General features: G+C 32.9%; 3 protein-coding genes across 3 annotated transcripts; 1 reads left to right on the top strand and 2 right to left on the bottom strand.

Annotated features, from left to right (window-relative positions):
* Nucleotides 1-631: 631 nt before the first annotated feature.
* On the bottom strand, nucleotides 632-6,860 carry LOC120633427. Its single transcript, XM_039903634.1, has 10 exons — nucleotides 6,779-6,860; nucleotides 5,710-5,883; nucleotides 4,404-4,522; nucleotides 4,131-4,262; nucleotides 3,448-3,643; nucleotides 3,114-3,241; nucleotides 2,907-3,042; nucleotides 2,136-2,178; nucleotides 861-1,049; nucleotides 632-782 (listed from the first exon to the last, which is right to left on the bottom strand). Exons 1-10 carry the CDS (start codon nucleotides 6,858-6,860, stop codon nucleotides 746-748), a joined length of 1,236 nt encoding a protein of 411 aa, XP_039759568.1. The 3' UTR covers nucleotides 632-745.
* LOC120633153 (stomatin-like protein 2, mitochondrial) lies at nucleotides 6,817-14,454 on the top strand. The gene is made up of 8 exons (XM_039903282.1): nucleotides 6,817-6,982; nucleotides 7,066-7,182; nucleotides 8,268-8,475; nucleotides 9,096-9,284; nucleotides 10,173-10,328; nucleotides 10,865-10,980; nucleotides 13,571-13,699; nucleotides 14,152-14,454. The coding sequence occupies exons 1-8, from the start codon at nucleotides 6,935-6,937 to the stop codon at nucleotides 14,407-14,409; spliced, it is 1,221 nt and encodes a 406-aa protein (XP_039759216.1). The 5' UTR covers nucleotides 6,817-6,934; the 3' UTR covers nucleotides 14,410-14,454.
* On the bottom strand, nucleotides 14,450-21,571 carry LOC120633154 (maspardin-like). Its single transcript, XM_039903283.1, has 5 exons — nucleotides 21,405-21,571; nucleotides 20,425-20,665; nucleotides 18,597-18,826; nucleotides 17,312-17,560; nucleotides 14,450-16,687 (listed from the first exon to the last, which is right to left on the bottom strand). The coding sequence occupies exons 1-5, from the start codon at nucleotides 21,501-21,503 to the stop codon at nucleotides 16,547-16,549; spliced, it is 960 nt and encodes a 319-aa protein (XP_039759217.1). The 5' UTR covers nucleotides 21,504-21,571; the 3' UTR covers nucleotides 14,450-16,546.
* Nucleotides 21,572-22,931: the final 1,360 nt, after the last annotated feature.

Raw genomic sequence — 22,931 nt, 5'->3', positions numbered from 1 at the left:
TATATTATATGTCTTTTATCGATGCCAATATGCTATAGAAAATTGTCTTTTTTAGTGTAAACTTTAATAGTTAACACTTAAAAAAAAAAAGTTTTCACTTGTTACAGTTAGAATAACAAATAAGGACATATTTTATAAAAATGAAAATTAAATTGACGTTGGCCGACGTATGACGGAAATTAATGGCTTTCATTTTCAGTACACAAAAACAAACACGATCCATAAACTAGTATACAAAAGGTATACAAGTCATAAGATGCAAATAAGTTACAAAAGCTGGACAGCTGGCATTGGGCTCATGGCGGCTCAATTAGATCTCTATTTCTCAGCTGAGTCAAACTAACTAAAGTGGAAAAAGATTCAGGCAGACAACCAAAAAAAAAAAGAGATATTATGGCTCTTTTATTTTTAGTGAGCTAAATTGCCTTTGCCCATCTCTAGAAGTGAATCCACTTGAAAAAAAAAGACTACAGTGATTTGTGTTGATCGAATAAATCTGTCAAATCTATTGAGTTCTTTGAACAATCTTCTCAGATCCAGCAATGCGAGTTTTTACGTAATGTTTTTATAAACTTCCGCGGGATATCTAGGTTGGTATTAACGAAATTTAATTCAATATTAAATAATTTAATCGATTTTACAATATTTATTATTTACTTATGACATGACAACTAGCTATCGTCTTGGGTTCTTGCCTTTGATTATATGACGCCCACGTTTAAAAGAAGACAAGAATTTTCATACATTAATCACGCAAATTCAAACGCCAAGTGGGTTTATGCCTGAAACAAAATAAAAGAATATACAATATCGGTAAAGTCTAGTCATTAATTTTCCTGGAAGTTTTCATAATAACTTACAATTTGGCAATACTTTCTACGTTTTCATTAAATTCACAAGTTTCTCTTACAAATCCTTGTTTTAATAACCATTGTTTAGTAGGTTTCAATAATCTTCTTATATCCATTTTTTTACTAGGACCTGGAACCCCAGAATTGTTAATGCAGCCGTCTTCAGTCAAATCACATGATAAAGTAATTTTCTCATTTCTGAAATAAAAATTTAAAAACAGTATGGTAATAATTTTTCATAAAACTGTATATTTATTTGATGAATTAATAACTAAAAGGAGAGGTATAAAAGCTTAAATTCAAAGCATGCAAATTATTTTTTGAGGTCAAGTCGGTGCCAGCCTATATATTTAGGACTAGCTCCGCGGTCCTACCTGCGTAGTTAAACGAACTTTTGCCCTTAACACTAACATTATAAAGAAGATTTGTTATTATTTTTCAGAATAACGCTGCTAAGAGAACTTATCGTTTTCCTAGTAAATACGTTGACTCTCTATTCCAAAAACGACTGAACCGATTTTGATACTAATTCAAAATGAAAATTTGCAATCCAACTCATTTTTGAGATATGCGCGAACAATCATCGTATACACTTGTAAAATTTGGCACACTTTTTAAGATGCTGGTTTATACTAACATATAAAATTGCGCAATTCTGACAATATTACGTACATACAGAATAATGCATTTTTTATTATTTAAACTTATAAAATTCTAATTATTACGTGAACAACTACAGATCAATAAGGTCACAGGGTTTAATCCGGGTTGGGCCAAAACAATGTTAAGTAATGCGTTTTTCAGGTAAAGAATTCACATTACCAGTCTGAAGTTTGGCAAACGGCATTTGCACTCCAGCCCCGTATTTTAGATAAAACGTAACTATACGCGATATATATATATACTATAATTTATGTGTTGATCGTTAAAGCCCGCCAACTCACATTGGAGCAGCGATGTGTGATGGCATATGGTTAAAAACCCCCTTTCTTATGAAAGAGGCAGTCTGTGACTAGCTGTGGGACATAATTAAAATAGTTGAATTTTAATTGTAATTTAATTTTACCTTTTTAATATTTTTTTTATGTTAATCTCTCAATTTTGTATATTTTTTTTTGTTACTTACTGATTACTTGTTGGCTCGAAAATAATGGCATTTTAAGCTGTATTTCGTCTCACTAAAAAAAATTAATCTTTATAAAGGCAAATGCGATTTAAACTGAGCTTGAACGACGCCGATGGTGACGTGCTACATCAGTTGATCAGTTGATGAAGATTACTTACCTTTGTAATATACCATGCTCCACCGCACTTTTGCTAAATGTATCTGAAAATGCGAGAATGCTTTAAATACTGAATATTAGATATATATTATAACCCATGCTAAAAATAAATGTGTAAAGTTTGTTCCCTATAATCAACTCGACCACTAAAACAACTGAATTTGCAGCGTGTGGAACCTTTATCACTGAGTTTTTGGAAAAGTCTGTAAGGTGTATATGCAATAAAGCTGGTACCTTCAAGCATTCGTGCAGCTATTCAATGCCCAAGTCCCAAAGCCTAGCTCGTAACAATACGATACATAATTCATTGAATTGAGTTCAATCTCGTTTAGGTACTATCCATATAAAGAGATAAGCTGTTACATCCGTTAATATCTTGAAGCAAGTGCTTGAATTATTGGTTAAACGGTTTTACCGACATTACTTGTTGGATAACCTACATCCCATTATTCCAATCAATACGAACTTAAACTCGAAATGAAAGATACGCAATAATTTTGACATATTTGAATATTATCTATGTCTTTGGTTTTGCCCGTAACTGTACATTTGAGGTAACAAAATGAAACGCTATCCAGGCAAAAATCTGACGAATCGAAAATCTGCTAAACGATTAAAAATCTTTTATTTATCGCATATATACTATTAAGTGAAAATTAAGATTGTTCCTTAGAAAATAAATTGTCATTCATTCCGTGGTCCGTTAGTTTAATTATTTAAATAATAAAACAAGTTATTGTCAGGCCCTGAGTCTATATAATATGTATCATACCAAAAGTTGTCCGGTTCCTTCTGTTATTTATATTTCGGTCCGTGACATTGCATTGGTTTTGTTTTCTACATAATTTAATGTTAGTCGGAGATTTTATATCCTCTACTGGTGACCCCTCCGTTAGTATCAATCGTGCCTTAAAGAATTCAAGGTTTTTTTAGCATGATAAATGTTTCATAATACAATGTTAATATGTAAATATGTTACCTTTCGGCTAGGCTTAATTTTTTTTTTATTTTCCTGCCATTTGATGAGAGCTCTTTGTTGGTTTAATTTAAGATGAAGAAATTCCAAATACCATTTACTATGCGAATCAATACTATCCCCACTGGAACCTAGAAAATAATCCGATATTTTATGAATGTGAATGTGACATGACATTGGCAATAATTTTGTTGAAAAAGCTTTCTTGATTACAATTAATAAGTTTTCAAGTGTCAGCTCTATATCAAATGACAATCAAGTAAGTATCTTATTAGACCAACAGAAATGGAATGGTGAAAAAAGAAAATAACGCTCACCGTATGATTTTTCTACCAACCTGATATCTTGTGTAAGACCTCCTCCTTAAAGTATTGATATGAAAACGTATCTTCAATTGATTTTATCGCAATCATTTCGTTATTGTCTCCATAATATTTGTTCCAAATTTGAATAAATGCGTTATGATTGTATTCGTTCCAACCGCCATAACGATTTGGACTGTTCTTCATAAATTCATGAAACTTTTGCACCTCCTAAAATGTTTAGACAGTACAAATACTTTCGGTCACACTATTCTTGTATCTCATTGAGCCCATTGAGTAGGTAATTCGATAACAACTAGTCACTTTTAAACTAAGTGAGGGCTTCATGAGTGAGATGCCAAAATAATATTAACATGCTGAATTGTCAACTGGAAACATCTGACTTCAAGATCTACAAGTTCGAAGGAATTTATAATTAAAAAACAATGTACTGTTTTTGATTTCCGCCGCAAAAACACCTCAGGTTGACCACTTCGCCTGATGCTTATACTAATAGCGTTCTATTAGTATAATAAATGCGGTTTTTACGCATTAATTAGTAAAAAAGACTTCTGAAGGAAACATGTTCTATCTTCAAAGGTGGTAAATTTAGTGTTGGTCTCATCAAATGTACTTATAGTAAACTATTACAATAAATGTTCCTTACTTGTCAGATTGATCAGAAGAGGTAGTGTGAAGCACGAAAGTATATACTCACTAAGCATTTAAATTGAGAATTCATCATAACGCGTACCGGGCTTGGTACGATTTCGTTATACCCTTTTATTGGTATTCTTGTACTGCGCTTCAATTGTCTTTCTTCACTTGTTAATGATTCTGAAGTTTCTGGCTAAAAAAGAGAATAAAAAATGTGTGTGACACTACAAAATACAGATGAAGATGGACTACAAATACTAAAAAATGTGTTTGTAGTCATCTCATCATTTTGTAGTGTTATCTCATTATTTTGTAATGGTGTTTGTGTAGTTACCTTTTCCATTAAAGTAATTTCTTCATTTCGTAAATTTAGTAATTCGCTTCTTATAAATTGTTTAGCTGTTCTTATTTTTGTTTCTAATTCTAGAATATCTCTCTTTAATTCGTCGATATCTAAAGCAAAATGCAACATTTGTGTGTTTAGGACCACATTGGAAAATTTTGGTTACAGCTAAAAGTGCACTTCTCATTTCCGCTGTTCTTTAGATTTAGGCCAAAAACCACTTTGCCTCGCCCAACGTTATATTTGTGTCCTTATTCTTAACATATTGTATCCTAAATATTAAATTAAATTATAATCTTGAAAAAACGAAGAAAGATATAAAGATAATTTTCAGGGTTCAACGCCCACACTAATATTATAAACTAGCTTTACCCGCGATTTAGGCCACGTGAAAAGCGGGTCAGAGCGTAGTGTTACATACATAGACTACGACCTTCCTCAGTAAATAGACTACCTAACGTATAATATACAATTTATTTTTACAATAGCACCAGTAGATCCAGTCATACGAACATACACACAACGGTTAAGCTTTTTATATAATGTACAATTAGAAAAGATAACGATGTAACTTCTTTCATCGCATTCAACAATCGACTGAGGTGTGCGCTTAGGTTAGAGCTTTAATCAAACACCATTTGAACCCTTCAAGCATATAATCACTCATAATCGCGGCACTGTCCCAGGGTTCTATTACAGTTTAACTTTTGTCTAAAATAATGGCCCCTAGCAACCAAATTATCGAAAGATGTCTAGCCAAGTAGCAGTACCAAGTATTAGTTGGCAGCCCTGGGTGAGCAACGTTGACTAAAGTTGGTAAATGGATGGATAATCGACATTTAACGTTCGAAGGAGAATTTGGCTACTATCACTAACAAAACAAAACCAAACCAAAAAATGACCCATTAGTCTTAATCATCGAGCCCACATAAAATAATATGTTTTGGCTTCAATTATATCTTAGACCTCTGAAGATAATGCCCTTCATTATCATCAATCTACAAAATTAGCGTTTCATAGTTTTATAATCTATTTAATGTAGATGCGAAGAGATCAATTGCTTATGTATATTTTGTTAGTTTTTACCTATCTTTAGCTTAATCACCACACTCGTTTAGAGGAATCAGGTAATTTTCCTGTAGCTTGCTATCTCGCTGTGGACATACGGGATTTTTTTTAATTATTTTTATTTCGCTTTTAAACGCGTAAGCGAATATCCGAGCATATTTATTAAAAATAATATTATTCATAAACCGTGATTGACAAATCTTTTGATTATTCTATTTCGTATACTAACCGGTTTTTCCAAAGGATTCGGGGTCATTTGTTTTCAGTGTTATCTCTTCAAACAAATATTTTACTTCTCGAAAATTATCCTTTAATGTAGAAAAATATTTTTTCAGGTGTATTGCTTCATCATTACATTTTAGATTTCCATCATTTTCCTCACAAAGACATTTACTAACATTTGCTGTTAATACACCTTCCTGTATCTTGAATCTTCTTAATTTTGAGCTTAAACAATTATTTACAGAAGCACTACGTAAAGTGTTCGTTCTGAAAGAATTCATTACTATTGTTTCTAAGCGTTATGTATTGTATTAATAATCAATTTAAAGCCGTTGAATTTCCTTTAGATTACTAGAATTGATTATATCGATCAAACACGCGCACGTCACTACAGACAACGAAGTGTTTGTATAATTATTATAGGTTGTCTAACGTAGTTTTTGTATCCAAGCCAATTTTGTTTTTTTTTATTAAATAAATGAAAAGTCGATAATGTGATTTAATAAAAATGCATAATCCTAACAGTTTAGCCGGCTAGCATCTTATATTGCATCATCACTTGCCACCAAGTGAGATTGCAGCGAAGGGCTAACTTGTACTCCCATTAAGGAAAAGGCCCTACACTCGCAGTTAGGCACTTTAGCCCGGCTGCGGTCCCAACGTTTGACCGAGTATGCGAACGCTTGGCCGAGCTACATGGTATGTGGGTGTTAGGTTTTATTTTCGATACGGAATTTCTTGATTCGGTGATCGGTTGCCACGCCTAAAGCCAGCGATAAAAGCTATGCAAAAAAGCCTTCGTGTCTTTTTTGTACTTGTTTGCAAGTCTCAAGCATGGAAACATAATTGTGACTTTCATTGCGACCTTAACACTTATGTGAATATGTGATACTAATTGCGAACATTATTTCCTCAGAAATAACCATGATAGTAACATATAACTTCAATGTATTATTTGATTTAGTATGAACTATTGATTTAATATTTTACTGTATAAAGGCTGACGAGTACCAAGTAGAGACGTTGCAAAATGTTGTTACTTAGGCTTATGGGTCTGTGTGGTAACTTCAACTGACGGTTGGTCCGACGGTCTGACATTAGAATTTGACAAGAGGAGGTCGCGGTCCTAAAGTCAGAAGTCTCTTGATCTTGAGCCATAATCTTGAGAGAATGGAATATATTGATTATATTTGTTGAATTACAATACAAAAAAAATATTTTTAAATACCAAAATGTTCTCACGCTCCAAATATCTTGTTTCACGAGTTCTACCTTTAAAGGTACGTTACAATTATATTATAAAGCAGGTAAAATGTTGTGGACGTTTTCTGCATCTGTAACCAAAATATTGCATTTATTGCAGAATGCATTTAAGTTGGAATATCAAAATGAAGCTCGCGTATTGTATAGAATCGCTACAGTGAGACACCGCTCGACTTCGCCGCTTAATACCATCATAATGTTTGTTCCACAACAAGAGGTTAGTATTCCATAATAAAGCATAGTATTAATCACAGGCTTCCTCTCTCATAGAAGAGAGCCATAAAGAGCCAAGCTCCACTGCTGTTTATGTCTCAATAAACATTATTATAATAATGTGTTTGTGTATTTCATTCACAACATCACCCACCAATGACTACCTTTTCCAATAGCTTCCTAGCCAGAAGGCTGCCTACAAGAGTCAAGAGATCGCTATTTAGCACTAAGACCAGGTTTTCTGTATTGTACCTACTAACTATTTTATATATCTAGTTTAGTCTTAGATTTCTTACAACTCTTTGTATTATGCAATAAAGTACATAATTAAGTCATTCTGAAAAATACATAGTGATATGATAAAATACAGAAGTTTTTTTTAGCAATATGTCATTCACAAACTTTACTTTAAAATGCTACAGTTGTTTGAACATTCACAAAACCACATGTTCTCTAGCTGTATATCTTATTGTCATGCTAAGCGAGTTCCTGGTTATTTTTTTGATACACACCACAATCACATATACATATAAATGTATATATTTTTAAATGTGTGGAAATTAAAAATATATATGCTGTGTTATGTGTAACTTGATATTGTTGTGTAATTTACAAAGTGATAAGAAGAATAACTACCTACCTTCAATTGAAAATTCTCAAATATAGAATGTGATGACAGCTAAACAACATACATGCAAATTACTATAATATTAGTAGTAGAGCTTTTTGTCTTTGAGAGTTAGAGAGAGCTAGAGAGTTTGTAGGGAGAAGTCCTCTTGTCATGCTTATTTTTGCAAAGCAGCATTGTTGCGATTCTGCGTTCTGTACAGATATATACACAGACTACACCTTAGGTAGATGGAAACTGGGTTGAAAGTTGCAGGACAAGTTCCTTGTATGCCCTGCTTAATGTTGCCTTGTTTATAGGCAATGGTTTTCCAATTACCATCAGGTGGCCAAGGCCATGGCAGGGCCATCTGCTGGTCAACTATCACTATAAAAAAAAACTTTATAGTTTTATGATCTTTACCACCACTAGCTAGCTACTAGTAAAGATGGAGTGCATTTGTCTTTGTATATACTTTTCAGGCTTGGATAGTGGAACGCATGGGAAAATTTCACAGGATACTTGAGCCGGGATTGAACCTGCTTTGGCCAATAGTGGATAAAATAAAATATGTACAAAGTCTCAAGGAAATTGCCATAGATGTGCCGAAGCAAAGTGCTATAACCTCTGACAATGTTACATTGAGTATTGATGGCGTATTATATTTAAGGATTATTGATCCATACTTAGGTAAATACTCTTTTAATGTCTTTTTACTAGTTCTCCTTTTCTTTCTAGCATTTTTTCATAATTTTAAACTCCAGGTTTCACATAGGCGTAATAAACACTGACTTTCTGCTTTGTATTAGTAACACAAAGCAGAAAAGTCTTTCTAGCTCCTAATGTCGAAAAATAAAAGAATAATTTCATAATTATTAAGAACCTGTTCGAGTTAGATATATTCAAAGAAGCCATGTAAATTCAGCTTATTATATATCAAGTTAATGCCAAATCTTCTGGCAATGATCACTAATTGCTAAAAGATGCTTTATCAGTACACGTCAGTTTTTAGAATTGTAAACAAAATATATAAGTTAAAAAAAAAACAAAATTGTAGATCATCAAGAATATTCTTATTTGAAATTGGCAAATAACAGTGGGCGTATTGATATTATTTAAAAAAATTCAATACGTTGGTAATTTATATATGCGTATATAACACAATACTTCTTAGGTCAGGTTCAACACAAGATTACTTTTTTGGCATCTGTGTGAATTTTCCAATCAAAAAAAGAAATATTTTAAAACAAATAATAGGTTGATAGAATATTTGTCTTTTAGATTATAAAATATATTTTTTTTTATTGCAGCATCTTATGGTGTAGAAGACCCGGAATTTGCAATAACACAGTTAGCTCAAACCACTATGAGGTCTGAGCTGGGAAGAATATCTCTTGATAAAGTTTTTAGGGAGAGGGAGTCCCTTAATGTTTCAATAGTACATTCAATTAATAAAGCAAGTGAAGCATGGGGCATCACTTGCCTCAGATATGAAATCCGTAAGTATAGGCAATCACACTTTTACGTATTCTAACTTCTTTGAGCCTCTGGATCAACCTCAGATTTGACAAATATCATTAGTAAAATTTACCTATGCCTATATAATGTTAATAACAGTTAACATCTTGCCACAAAAATTAACAGTGCCAGTAAATAGTACCATAATAAACAATTTTCTTACAAATGTTTGTAAACAAATCCCAAAATTTGTCGCTTTTTGAATTCATGTTCGAAATGTAAGTGCTTGACTCCAATCTAAAGTAAGATTATGCATTCTAAGATGGTAGCGGGTAGGAGTATTGGAGTTTATACAGTTTCAGCAAATTTTGGATCCCTCAGTTGCTATTAAAAAATTGTAATGTCAGCATTAAAAAAAATCTCAAATTGCCCCCACCAGGGACTGTACTCGGGTCCTCCCATAAAACGTGTAAATGAATACCGAAATATTATTCCACAGGCTTTAGAGGTACTTTATCTACTATCTCTGAGACTTATCTGGGAAACCGAAACTCTAACAGTTTTTGAGTAAACCATTGCCATAGTTTTTACAGAAATAAATCAGAAACAGCCCTAACATCACATGCAAAATTAAAATCAAGTTACTCCTGTCACTTTAATAGATACGTGTCGCGTGCTACGCGTGTCGGTTTTATATCTACAAATGGGATATAAGTAAACACTTAAAATGTTTTGAATTCGTCTGTATGGAAAAATAAATATAGTTCTTTTGATTTAATATTTTCCCAGGGTGATTCCTTGTGAAAAATATACTTATGTTAATTGCTTCAACAGTATTTCTTAATTCGGGCACGTTGTATAAGACCATAGCAATCACCTAGGGAGAATGTAAATGATATGAAAAATACATAACTTAACCATCTTACCAGGTGATATAAAACTACCAAATAGAGTACACGAAGCTATGCAAATGCAAGTGGAAGCTGAGCGTAAGAAAAGAGCAGCCATATTGGAGTCGGAGGGAGTTCGCGCAGCAGACATTAACGTAGCGGAAGGAAAGAGGCAGGCGAGGATATTGGGATCTGGTATGTTTCTAGCGTACTAGTTTTCTTAACCAACGCATACCTCTTTTTCGGATCCCAAGGCGCTGGAATGGCGACGACCCACTCGTAAACCGTAGTCTGTAATAGCGTTGACAGAGCCCTAACTAGGTGGACAGACAACATCAAACAAGTCGACACAAGACTGGAACTCAGAACCAACTACTAAAGACATATGTTTTTGTTTAATTTATATAGAATACTTTATTGAACAAACTTAGAAACAAAACAAGAAACACACAAGAAAAGAAAGGATAAGTAAAATTAAAAACAATTAAAAAAAAAAAAAAAGTTAAATACAGGGACAACTATGCTAATAATTCTTATTTAAATAATGAATACTTTTCAACAAATAATTAAAAACATATTTGTTTCACAGCCAATCTTCATGATATCGTGTCGGTGGGTATTTTGATACAAAAACGGGTGCATTGTCGATACGCTCGAGTCTTGTATGAGACTCAGACGATGCATAGATACCTAATGGTATCAGCTTTTATAATTTGTTAAATTGTTAACAGAGGCCGAGAAGCAGGAACAAATCAACAAGGCATCTGGGGAGGCTCAGGCAATGCTAGCGGTTGCAGAGGCGAGGGCGCGCGGTCTTAAACTCGTCGCAGGCGCCCTATCATTACCGGTAATTATCACCATCATCTTTTAAAACGACATGCATGGTCGCTATAGCCCCTATAGACGCATACATAAATCGCCTTAACCCCTTCTCATTGTGGGACACCCGTGCATTAGACCCATAATGAGTTGATATGATGATGCTAATAAACAGGGCATGCTAGGAACACTTCCGGCATACCGCCCTGTGCCCATCAACTTGAGGCAAATATGTTACGCCTCAAGTTGATGCCTTGATGATTGTTAATGATTGATAATTGTGAGGTTGAACTTAGCAAGAATTATAATAAAAGAAAACAAGACTAACTAACTCTGTGAACAGTGCAACAACCCTTCTACATAAAACAATACATTAATATACCATACCACACAATGTATCCCACACATCAATACATATATATTATATAAATATAAAAATATATGTGTATATTACTGTAATATACATCTATATATAAACCTTCTGTACATTGAAACGCCCGTCAAGCTAGCCAAAAATTGCTATTGCAAAAAGTAAAGGCTCTGGTTGCTATGTTATAAATCACACAGCAACAAAAGACCACGACATGGATGTGGATTGCAGGTACTCATAATATAAAAATTATTATGATCACCTGCTAATCTTAACTAGTAGTAAATTAAATGCAAATAGTTGGTAAGGAAGAGAGAAAGAAAAAAAAAAAGTAGAATTATTAGTATTGTCATGTAAAATTACTTAAAAGAAGTTGTTATTTTATTTTATTTATTTATTTTTTATTACACAAACTACTAAAATTATTATTCTTCGCATCCTAAAAACTCACATGAGTCTATTTGGACGCTGCTTAAATATATACAATATCATATATTAACCATTAAAAAGCTATACAGTATACAGCAGGTAGTACACTAATAAATCCAGTGTAGGTAATTCTGTACTGCGAGCCATCGCGTCGCTCAGTAGATACGAGCGACCGGTTTGGCGCTGCCCCGAACACATACGTTATACAGGTGTTCCAATATTACTATGTTTAATGGTTTTAAGTTAGATTTATTTCATGGTAATATTTGTTTAGAATGCGTTTTACGTTACTCTCCGTCACTGAATTTCTCAACGTTAGGGGTAGTTCAATGGTGTTAGAATGGTATATCTTTAAACAAAGAAAACTATGTAATTAAACAAAGACAGAAAATGAAGGGGAAAAAAAACAAAAAATTGATAATAATAAAAGAAGAAAAAAAAAAAAAAAGTTACCGTATTTGATAAATAAAAATTTTGATCTAATTAGGTACCCGGTGTTAGGTAGGAATTTGAGTATCGACCTAGAACAGTCTTCGATCCCAATGTCGAAGGAAAAAAGGAAGGAACACAGAAAAAAAAAACTTGATGCCACAACACAGAAATGCTGCTTGACAGCTGAAATAAGCACGGCGGTAGTACTTACCTGGATAAGGTTTTTGACGTATCAACGTCTTATAATTCGATGGAGCCGGCTGCACGCACCTCTGCCGTTACCTCGCTCTGAGGCGTTCCATTCAAGGCTTGAAGTGCAAGCGAGAGCGCGGAACGAGTGAAAAAGAGGCACAGTCGGCCTCCGTCATCGTGGACAGCTTCTATACAATAATACATTTACATGTTTTCGGCAAGGATGCAGTGCAGTGAAAAGTGAATGTGGTGTAAATTGTTTATAGCAACGATAATATCTATCAAACAAATAAAATTTTTCTTTTGAAAAATGCAACCATTCCATCAGTATTTTCTTACGACGTTGTCACGTTCAACTATCGTCAGTAAGCCGACTTTACAAACAACCAATTTTATTTTTTATTCCACTACAAGTTAGCCCTTAACTGCAATATCACCTGGTGATGATGAGGTCTGCAGACGCCTGATTGGCGCAGTGGGTGACCCTGCTTTCTGATTCAAGGCTGTGGGTTCGATTCCCACAATTGGAAAATATTTGTACGATAAACATGAATGTTTTTCAATGTCTGAGTGTTTATCTGTATATTATAAGATATTTTTTTTTACTGCTCTTAATGAATTAATATGCGGCCACTCCTCAAAAGTAACTGCCAGTTTAATTTTTTCATACACATTTAAAAGTTTGAAAAACTTAAACAATCCCACCTTATCTTTCCTGTAAGATGTTTTAACATATTTATGTAAAATTGTTTTTAAGATTCTTAATTGTATTTTATTCATAAAAATATTCATCAGTCATCTTAATGGCCATAACACAAGCTACGCTTACTTTGGGGCAATGGCGATGTGTATATTGTCGTAGTATATTTATTTATTTTAGTCTAAGATGGTGACAGGCTAACCTGTTAGAGTACGGTAGTTAACCATTCTATCTAAAACCCACTATCCTAATCAGTTTCTACGCGAAATCGTACCGGAACACTGAATCGCTTAGCAGCACTTTTTTTTCGTTTGAGTGGTAACCGAAGCCTCGTCAAAACTTTGAAACGACATCAAAGAAAGTCCAGAAATTGTAAATTCCCGAATTGCCCCTGCTGGTAATCGAAACCCGGAACTCCAATTGAAACCACAGCGCTGTGCCAGACAAGAAGCTCCACTGCTTCTAAAATGCTTATGATAATTATTTTTTCTAAAGGAAAGTAACAACGCTGCTTCGCTGATGGTAGCAGAGCAATACGTGTCAGCCTTCAACAAGTTGGCAAGAACCAACAACACTCTAATACTGCCAGCCAATGCCGGAGACGTCTCAAATCTAGTTGCTCAGGTAGGTACTAGGTTTTGTACACATATAACTTAAAAACCCTTCCACTTACGAATTAACGTGCTCTCTAGCGCACGGCGTAGAGAGTAAAATTCTAGTGTCCTAACTCCAGATTGTAACTGAGAATGTCTTGAAAAATATATTTACTCGGCTTTGTACCTTCAATTTTAGCTGCTAGACCCAAAAGGTACCCTAGTTATTGATGATAAAGATCTTTAAAAATATAGTTTGTTGGCTCTAATTCGCCTTCACCACCTGAAGCCGGAAGCTACTTCAAAGACTCGGCACCCACAATACACCCGTACGTCGCGATTTTGAGCATTCAGGTGACATGATATGCATTTTGATTTCAGTTGAAATCATTCAAATGTAGACTTTGTCATTTATGTAGTAGTATTTATCACATATGTTATGTATGATTTAATAAATTTTTAATTCCTATTATATTATTTCAGGCTATGTCAATATATTCAACTGTAACAGCGCATAATAAACAAGTTCCACACGGTGAACCAATAATACCTGAGATAATGTCCGAAGATCCAATGTACAAACTGTCACTCAATGAGAAAAGCACAACATTCGCAGGCCAGCCAGTCCCCATCGAGGATGAAAGTTTAGCAGAATACTACTCAGATGATGAAGAGAGACAGAAAGCGTTACAGGCCCAGAAAGAAAAGAAACAACAGATAGCGTTGGAGAAGGAAACGTAAATCATATGTCATGAATTGGTTTGTTGAATAAAACTATAAATTGAATCCTTTTTGTTTTATTGGCAGTATGTCATATACAAAATGATGTACCTTAATCTAATTTTATATATATAAAGAGAAAGAAAGAAAAAGAAATCACCATTTTTGAAATCACAAATGGTGATTTCTTTGAATGGTGGAAAATGATGATACACTCTAAGATGGCAGTAAGTTTACCTGTTAGGGTATGCCAGTTATTTTACAGCCATACCCCTAATTGGTTTCTACTCGGCATCGTACCAGATCGTTAATTCAAAGCCTCCAACTAGACCAGACCAAATCAGATTCTGAAATAATTTCCAAATTGTCCCTTGGGGAACCGAAGTCGTGACCTCCCGCATATAAGACCACAGCGGTTACCACTGAACCCAGGTAGGAGAAAAATTTAATAGCAGCCTAATATTCTTATAATTAGACATTTTTAAACAACATTACATTATACAGTCTATACATTCTCATAAAGTCTTTAATTTGATGTTATCAGATTTTGAACATAATATAAAAAAACGAATAATATTCAAATATCATTTCTTAAAATAGACATGATAATAAATTATATATTTTGTTTATTAATAAAAGTCAACATTTAAAAGTAGGTGCCACAAAATGAAATGTTTTGATATACAACATTTACCTATTTAATAATTTTGTTCATGTACAAAGTTTAATGAATTCCGATAAAAAGTTTATCTAATAGAAACGACAAGTTCACAGACCGTAAGTACAAAGGCATATAAACCTACCTATTCTGTAATATATAACATAAATAGCATGTAAATAGTTCAATTTTATCGACAAATTACTTCCCATAAATTAAGCGAGCACTATTTTTGCCAATAGTGCAATTATGATATACTAGTTATTCTGTTTGTAGGACTTTCACAGGCGGCACACATTGCTAAATTATAATTTTTTTCTATATTTCAGTAAAATAATTAATGAAATGTTCGCATTTCATCAGATTAAATACGGATTATACTATTTTTTTAAATAACAGTAGTGCTGTCAGATATAACTGTTTATTTCTAATAGTGTCTCATAGTGGCACAGCTAAAAAAAGTTATAATTTTTTGTATTAACTTTACCTTCACTTTCTCTTAATTTCATATTCAGTGAAACTGAATGCACAATGGCTTAAAATAAGCCAACTAAGATAATGCCAAATGCATTAATGGTTAAAAATTAACACTATTTCACTTGTGCCACTACCATTGCAAGAGTCATGTAACACGCTACTTTTAACATGTGACTGCAATAGTTTTACATCACCCCCCTTTTCCCGCGTGGGTCGTACAAGGCGACAAGAAGAGAAAAACGGGTAGCAGCGTCCTCTATGCTTCTCCTCTGCAGTCACCCGTCTGCCCAGCGTGGAGGTTATGGGCAAACCCTCAAATTGGGAGAGGCATTCAATCCAGCAGCGGTATTTTATAAGTTATTGATGATTTCATTAAGCTAAACACCCATCTCAATATGTTCATCTCAGTTAATGCTGCCGTACCTATGCTATACGTTATCCATCATTCGATAGATTTTTACTTTTTTATAACAACTATAAGTGATAAGGCCGCCTTCGTTAACCAAATTTAAATTAAAACTAATAAATAACTTTTGTTATTTTTTTATTATTTCTATTTTGTTTTTGTTTGCAATCAAGTATTTTTGATTGATTAATGAATCATTCTTGAAAAGTTATTTCCATAACTATCGAGTAAGCATAGTTTGTAATAATATGTTTCCCCACTTCACACTCAAATCATGATTTTGTTGAATAACGGCATTATTTCCCGTTCTTGTTTTGACCCGTCCGACCCCAGAATGTGCATTTCACGATCATTTTTTCCTATATACTTAATGTACTTATTAATATGGTCACTTAATATACTAATAAATTTTCCATTTTTTCCCTTACGAAAACAATCTTTTCATTACCTTTAAAAGAACATGAAGTAATTCGAAAATATGTTTTTATTTATTTTACTACACTGTAGGTTTTTTTTCTATTTTTAAAACGTCCACCAAAAGGTAATGATAAGATTCTTTACATAATATGACATGTAAAAAATAGATTACATAACAATATTACAAGTAAAATTAGCCTTTACGATATTTTAACAAACTTATCCCTTTGATTGAAATAGCTAACCGTTCCTTCTTCGGGCTGTTGGTTTGAAGCTGCCAGTTTGTGGAGGCTCAAGTATGATGGGGACAGATCGGTTCCGTCGAATTGTCTTAAATGTATCTGAAAAAGTGTAAATAATTTGAGATTATCTGGATGGGATCGCTTCAAGCGGTAAGGCCGCCTTTGCACATTTTTTTTAAATATTTGTTTTTGCTTTCTAATATTCAGACTTTTGCGTAAATCTATTTGTCTATAAATAGATAGTTTTTTTTGTCATATTTTTAATTAAAGGACTTAGTTTAATAGAGATACTAAACAGGTTAGCCTGCTTCATTTCTTACTAACAGGTGAGATTGCATTGGATTGACCCGTGGTGTAAAAATCCTGTGCAATTTACACACGGCATAAGAAAAACTTCTGAAAAATAGCCTACGAGAGATTCAGATCTAAAGTCTAAAAACTAAAACTTGGTAAAAAGAAATATGTAAAACATTATAATATATTTAATCTTAATAACTTAATAAAGTTTCTATGGAAACGAAAATAAAATGTGTAATGTATTCCATCGCTTTCTCTCGCCGAATTAATCCTATACATTTGTGCATTTGTTTCTTTATCGTGAAGCATTTTCGTTTCATCGAGTTTCAAATCACAACAATTTAAAAAAAGATTCAGTCCAAAAAAAGGTATATAATAATATTTTAAGGTAATATCTATATAATGTACTTATATAAAATAGCTCACCATTAAATGCAAATTGACCTCATCGCTTCTACTGAGGTAGGGGAAATTACCCCCGCTCTTGAGATGTGCTAGTTTGGCCTGAGGGTACGACTTGTACAGATCCTCGCGAACTCCAGAACTCAAAGCACTCTCGTCCCAAACATCCATTATCGTGATCGGTAAATGCATAAGCGTTTGCGGTTGAACATAACACGGCGTGCAGTTGATAGTTAATCTAGATGCTAGTTCAGATTGAGTCAGGGATTCTAGCTGAAATTATATAAAAATTTAATAAAATGTATTTTTAGAATCGTTTGTATGTAACTCCTAGCTGGCGGCGACATGTAAATTGAGAACGCACGTATTTTTTTGTAAGTTTATCTATTTATATTTTTTTACTTTGTGCACTATCTTACTTCACATCTTCTTATCGCACGCTGAGGTTGTATTTAAATGATCACTTCTAGTGATAAAGCTGCCTTTGCACCCTAGCACTAAGTACTATTTCTGTTTTCCTTGTGTCGTTTTTTGTTGCAATAAAGTTCTATTATCATCTTTATCACAAGATCAATCCACTACAGGGTATGGGTCTCCTACAATTAAAAGCAGGCCGTAGTTCACCACGCACTCCCAGTGCGGATCGTTGGACTCCACACGCCTTTGAGAACATGATCTCATTTATTATATACTATCGGGCATGTAGGTTTCCTTCGCCGTTCAGGTCGCAAATGTATTTTATGAAAGTGTTGTGCGTCTGGTATATAGGTCGCAAGTGTCTTTTATGCAAGTGTAGTGTCTTTTATGCAAATGTAGTGCGTCTGGTATATAAGTCGCAAGTGACTTTTATACAAGTGTGTTGCGTCTGGTATATAGGTCGCAAGTGTATGTAAATAGGGAAACTGGTAGCTTTGTCCAGGAGCATTCTATCGGACCCATGCTTAGCCGAATAATAAAGAACTACCGAGTACCGAGTAATAAATGATCGATCTTGCTCCATCATTTATTTCCACAAATGAATGTGTTGAAACAAAAAAAACTTATTATTAGTATAAGTATATAATAATGTTTATAATACTCCCTTCAATGGGTAGTTGAAATAAAGACGAAATTGCGATACATATGTTAAAGAGTTTATTTCTTCTTAAAATCTTGAACATCTTTTTTAAATGTCACTTATCACTGTATAAAACATTGGTGACTTTCAGAAAAGGTTTGATATATAAACTCGAGAAAAGAGTTCTTGACAAGTATATAATAATATTATTAGTATAAGTATATTATAATAAAAAAAAGTATAGTATCTTACCCTTTCCACCATAAAATCAATTGATTCTGCCATTCTTTTATCTACTTTTTCCGTTGTAAAGTTGCCCATTAGCATTCTTTTCAACACAAGTGAGGGTAGAAGCCAGAAGAGTGCAGAGGAATCATTATATTCAAACACTGTTGTATCGGTGAACGTATTGCACAGTACTAATGAAGCAACACGGGGACAGTTTAAAGTTGATTCTGTAAACTTCTGTGCTATAAATCCACCTGAAAATAATACATTTATAAGCTATCTCTAAGCTTAACTTTTGAAAGAGCGGAACTTTATCTAAATAATTTTGTGCCAAGTAACAATTCTTCTATAGTTAGACATAACTCCGTTGTAATCGTAATAAGTTCATCGTTATACTTTACTTAGAAGTCTATCCTTTCAGTAGCCAAAGCCATTTTTAAGTACATCACGATTAATTAAGCAAATCAATACAAATTATTGATTAAATAAAATTACTAAAGCATTACATTTGTTAAATCCAATAATTATATTAGTGACAAGGCAGTTGTAAGATTTAAATAATTTATCCATTTTTAAGATACATCCTGTATACTCATAAATGAAATTAAAAAAAAAAGAAGATATTTTATGCATGCATTCAATACTATTGTAAATTTAGATTAGCCTTGAGTCAAAATGTTCATTAATAAATTAACATACTGTTCTATTATTTAACAGCAATGTTTAAGTAGGTAGGTGATTTAGAAAACGAAACTAGTAGTATACCTAAGAAGTAGAAACAAAAATATTTTTGATCGAAAATTAACTTTCGTACCACATTAACAGCGTTTACATTAAAAGCGTGATAAATAAGGCATCAAAAATGTCAGGGTTTGTGATACGTTATGGTAAGGAACTTACTAAAACCAATACAAAAATATTGTTGCATAAATCACTAGTACTTAGTATTTTGGAGTACCGTTTGGCGACCACATTAATCGACGCATATGCTTAGGATTGAGCGGGATCACAAGCCCTTTCATTGGCATCTTACTTTTGGAACTGGCGAGGCCCAAAGGCTGAAAAGTTACAAAGATCGTCTAAAGTTTATTAATATGGAATCATTGGATATACATAGAAGTCGTTTTAGATCGAGTTCGAACTAGATCTCGTTTTTTTTATTCAAGATTCTTAATAATAAAATTAATTGAGATATAAAACCCTATTAAAACCCTCTTAACTTTCCACCTCCGTTCAAGTTATGGGTGCCAACTCGCCAGTTCCTAGGTTACTTTATAACAAGTTCAATATTGTAGACATACATTGTGGTTCTCTTGCCAAATTCCAGAGATCAATCGAATTAGCTTTAAATAAAGTATAATAATTCAATTTATTTTTTATTATAAACTTTATATGCATAATTAATTTTATCAGTGTCCTATTTGAATTTTTACTATATCTTTATTTTATGCTAATAATGCTTGTATTTAATCATATTATTTTGTTAATAAATTTACTTTTTATTAATGTTATATAGTTAGTTAATGTTAGCTTTTTATGGTAACATAAAATAGCAGTACAACATCTTTCAAATAGTTTTTATGGCCTGAATAAAATGTTATACATTGCCTATTTTATACCTTCCTACACTGGATACACTTCCATCTTGTTTGTGTAGTTGTAAGCTAGTTTAACACTATTCATTGCATGCAGTGTTTACCTATAAGTAGATTTACATTTTGACTTCATACAGTATAAGCTAGTTTAAATTGTTTTTTTGAAATGTAAAGCTGTTGGTATACCATAGCCAGTTTCTAGCCATAATTGCAAGTGTAGACTAAAAAACTAAATATTAGAAAACTAGGACACAAACCAAGAGAGGCTCCAAAAATATGTATCTTGTCCAATTCTAAATAATCAATCAGTCGTTTGAAGCCATCGCACCATTCCTTCAGGTTCCAATATGGAGGAGGCTCTGCTGCTATCACTCTTATACCTCTAGTTGTGAGACCCATTATTTGCTTGTAAAAAATATCTGCAGTACCAGAAACTGGAGGCAGACATACCAGAGGGCAGTTCACAGATTTTGGACCACTGTCAAATATTCGCCAAGCCTGTAAAAAGATGTTTGATGTAACTATTTTATGTAACTTGAAATAGTAACATATAAATATTAGAATCCATAAAGCCATTAAATAAAGTTATTTTCAATAAAAGCAATTTCATTATCATTTCAAGCTTCTATTGCAGCTCAAATATCATTAAAATAACCATGCTTAGATGTTTTACATCATCTCAAATAGATTTTGGATTACAGGTAATTATGAACGATTGAGCTTATTTTTCAAGATATATCTTTACGAGTACGACTCATATTTTCAAACAAGTCTGTGCTTTCGTATTACATAATTATTGAAGAGTAAAAATAAAACTACAGTAATTATTTTAACAACACTGTTCTTAAACTAAAGGTTCTTTAACTATATATTATAAATTCTGGCCAGAAGTAAACTTTTGCAAGTATAAAAAATTTTGAAATTATCAAGATTACAAACAAATCTCCAAATGATATTATACAATAAATAAATTCAACAATAAAATATAAATTAAAAATCTTATAGAATCTTTTTAGTTGAGAATATCGCACGCTGGTAGTGTTTGTTGCAATTTTCTTAACATATCAAATTGTTATATTGTATAAGTAGTAGATTTTATGATTTTTTAATTGGTCAAAACACTAAGAAAGTGGTTAGAAAGAGTGTTTAGAAATGAAAGTTGTTTTGTAGTTTTATCTTCATTAAATTTCAAGTAGATAAAACTATATAATTAACCACTTGAAAGTTGTTTGTTTACCTTGGAGCCATCTGAGTCAACAACTATTTTACGTAGTGGTATACTACTTCTAAAGCTTAAATATTCACTAGAACGAGATAAATCACTTAAGCAACTCATATTAAATAATTAAATTAATTAAAAGTTTAAATAAAGAGAACTGAGTTACGATTCGATTTATAACATCATCAACTATAAAATGTCAAATGTCAATTGCGAAAAAAAAATCTGTGACCAAATTACAGATCTCTGGGCTCTAGCTTTTTTAAAGACTTAAAATTTTTATAAACTAATTATTTTTTCTTTTCTGTGCTGTAACTTGTCACTTATCCCATCGGAATAAGAACATTGTGCTGTTCTGGCACTAAGAAAAGCCATAAATCAAAAGAAGAAGAAGGCTCATCAAGCTAATTAAAATACGTGTTTTATCTTTTACATTACTGCACTTGTCTTTTAATTGTGTCCCATTCAATTTATGTGTAAGTAGACCTAGTGTTCCTAAATAGTTTTCGTCCAACAGCTAAAGTTTATCTGCGCTAGAAATATAGTCAACGTTTTTTGAAATATTGTTAGAATTTTTTTAAATTTTATTACTGAATTACATATTAATTTTATATTTTCTTGAATCAATATTAATATACTTCTAAAGACTCTAAAACTATTGTACGGATTTCGTAAATTATTTAGCCAAAATAGCCAGGCTAAAGGCCGTTTGGACAATAGTCAATATTCTACTTATTGACGATCATAGTGCGCATTTAGTATCGGTAAAAAACGTGTGAGTACTTATGTAAATTGTACACGCGTTACAAGTTATACTTCTTTGGCGTAACTAGATAAAAATCTTTTCAAAAATTTTATCTTAAGCGTTGCGTGTCGTTTTCTACGTTTGTAGAGAAAACGTCACTAACAATAAAAAAAGGTATTTAGTACAAAGTTTTATAATAAAGCATTATCTAGTTATTTTATTATCGGACCACCGAGTTTCACTGAACTAAATGAGCCCTCAGACTTTGACAATTAAGTGTACACTATCAATCCTTTTTTTGAAAAATTAAAAATGTCGACTCCTCGCCACTGAAAACACCATGAAGTTAGTTATCTTCAGGGGTTTTTTGACGGTGTGCGCGCGCATTATAAAAAATTAGTCTTATCATTTTTCTTTAATGCGCCAAAAGAAGTTTAACTTACGAAAAAGTGAGCTGGCGGACGATGTATTCCCCTCTCACTCGGTTTCGCGACTACCTTCATCCTGTTAAAGTAGTACTTCCATTTGCGCGCGTATTTCGTTTCATCGTATAATTTCTCCCATGATTTTTTCCTAACCAAAGTATAACTTCAAAAAGTATTGGCATTCATATTGACTGGTTGCGAGCAGGCATAGAAATCTAAATTCTCATTATGTTTAGTTTATTTCATTATAAGATTTCAATCAGAAATAATGGTTTTCGAAGAAGAAACGTTAACTGATTAAAAATACCCAATAATGGGAGTAAAAAAGGATAGGATAGGAAATACTATAATAAAATCAATATGGCATCCAAACAC

Source organism: Pararge aegeria, chromosome 21 (genome assembly GCF_905163445.1).
Source record: "Pararge aegeria chromosome 21, ilParAegt1.1, whole genome shotgun sequence".
Taxonomy (NCBI): domain Eukaryota; kingdom Metazoa; phylum Arthropoda; class Insecta; order Lepidoptera; family Nymphalidae; genus Pararge; species Pararge aegeria.
Note: the sequence above shows the minus strand (reverse complement) of the source record. Positions and strands in the feature narration are given on the sequence as shown.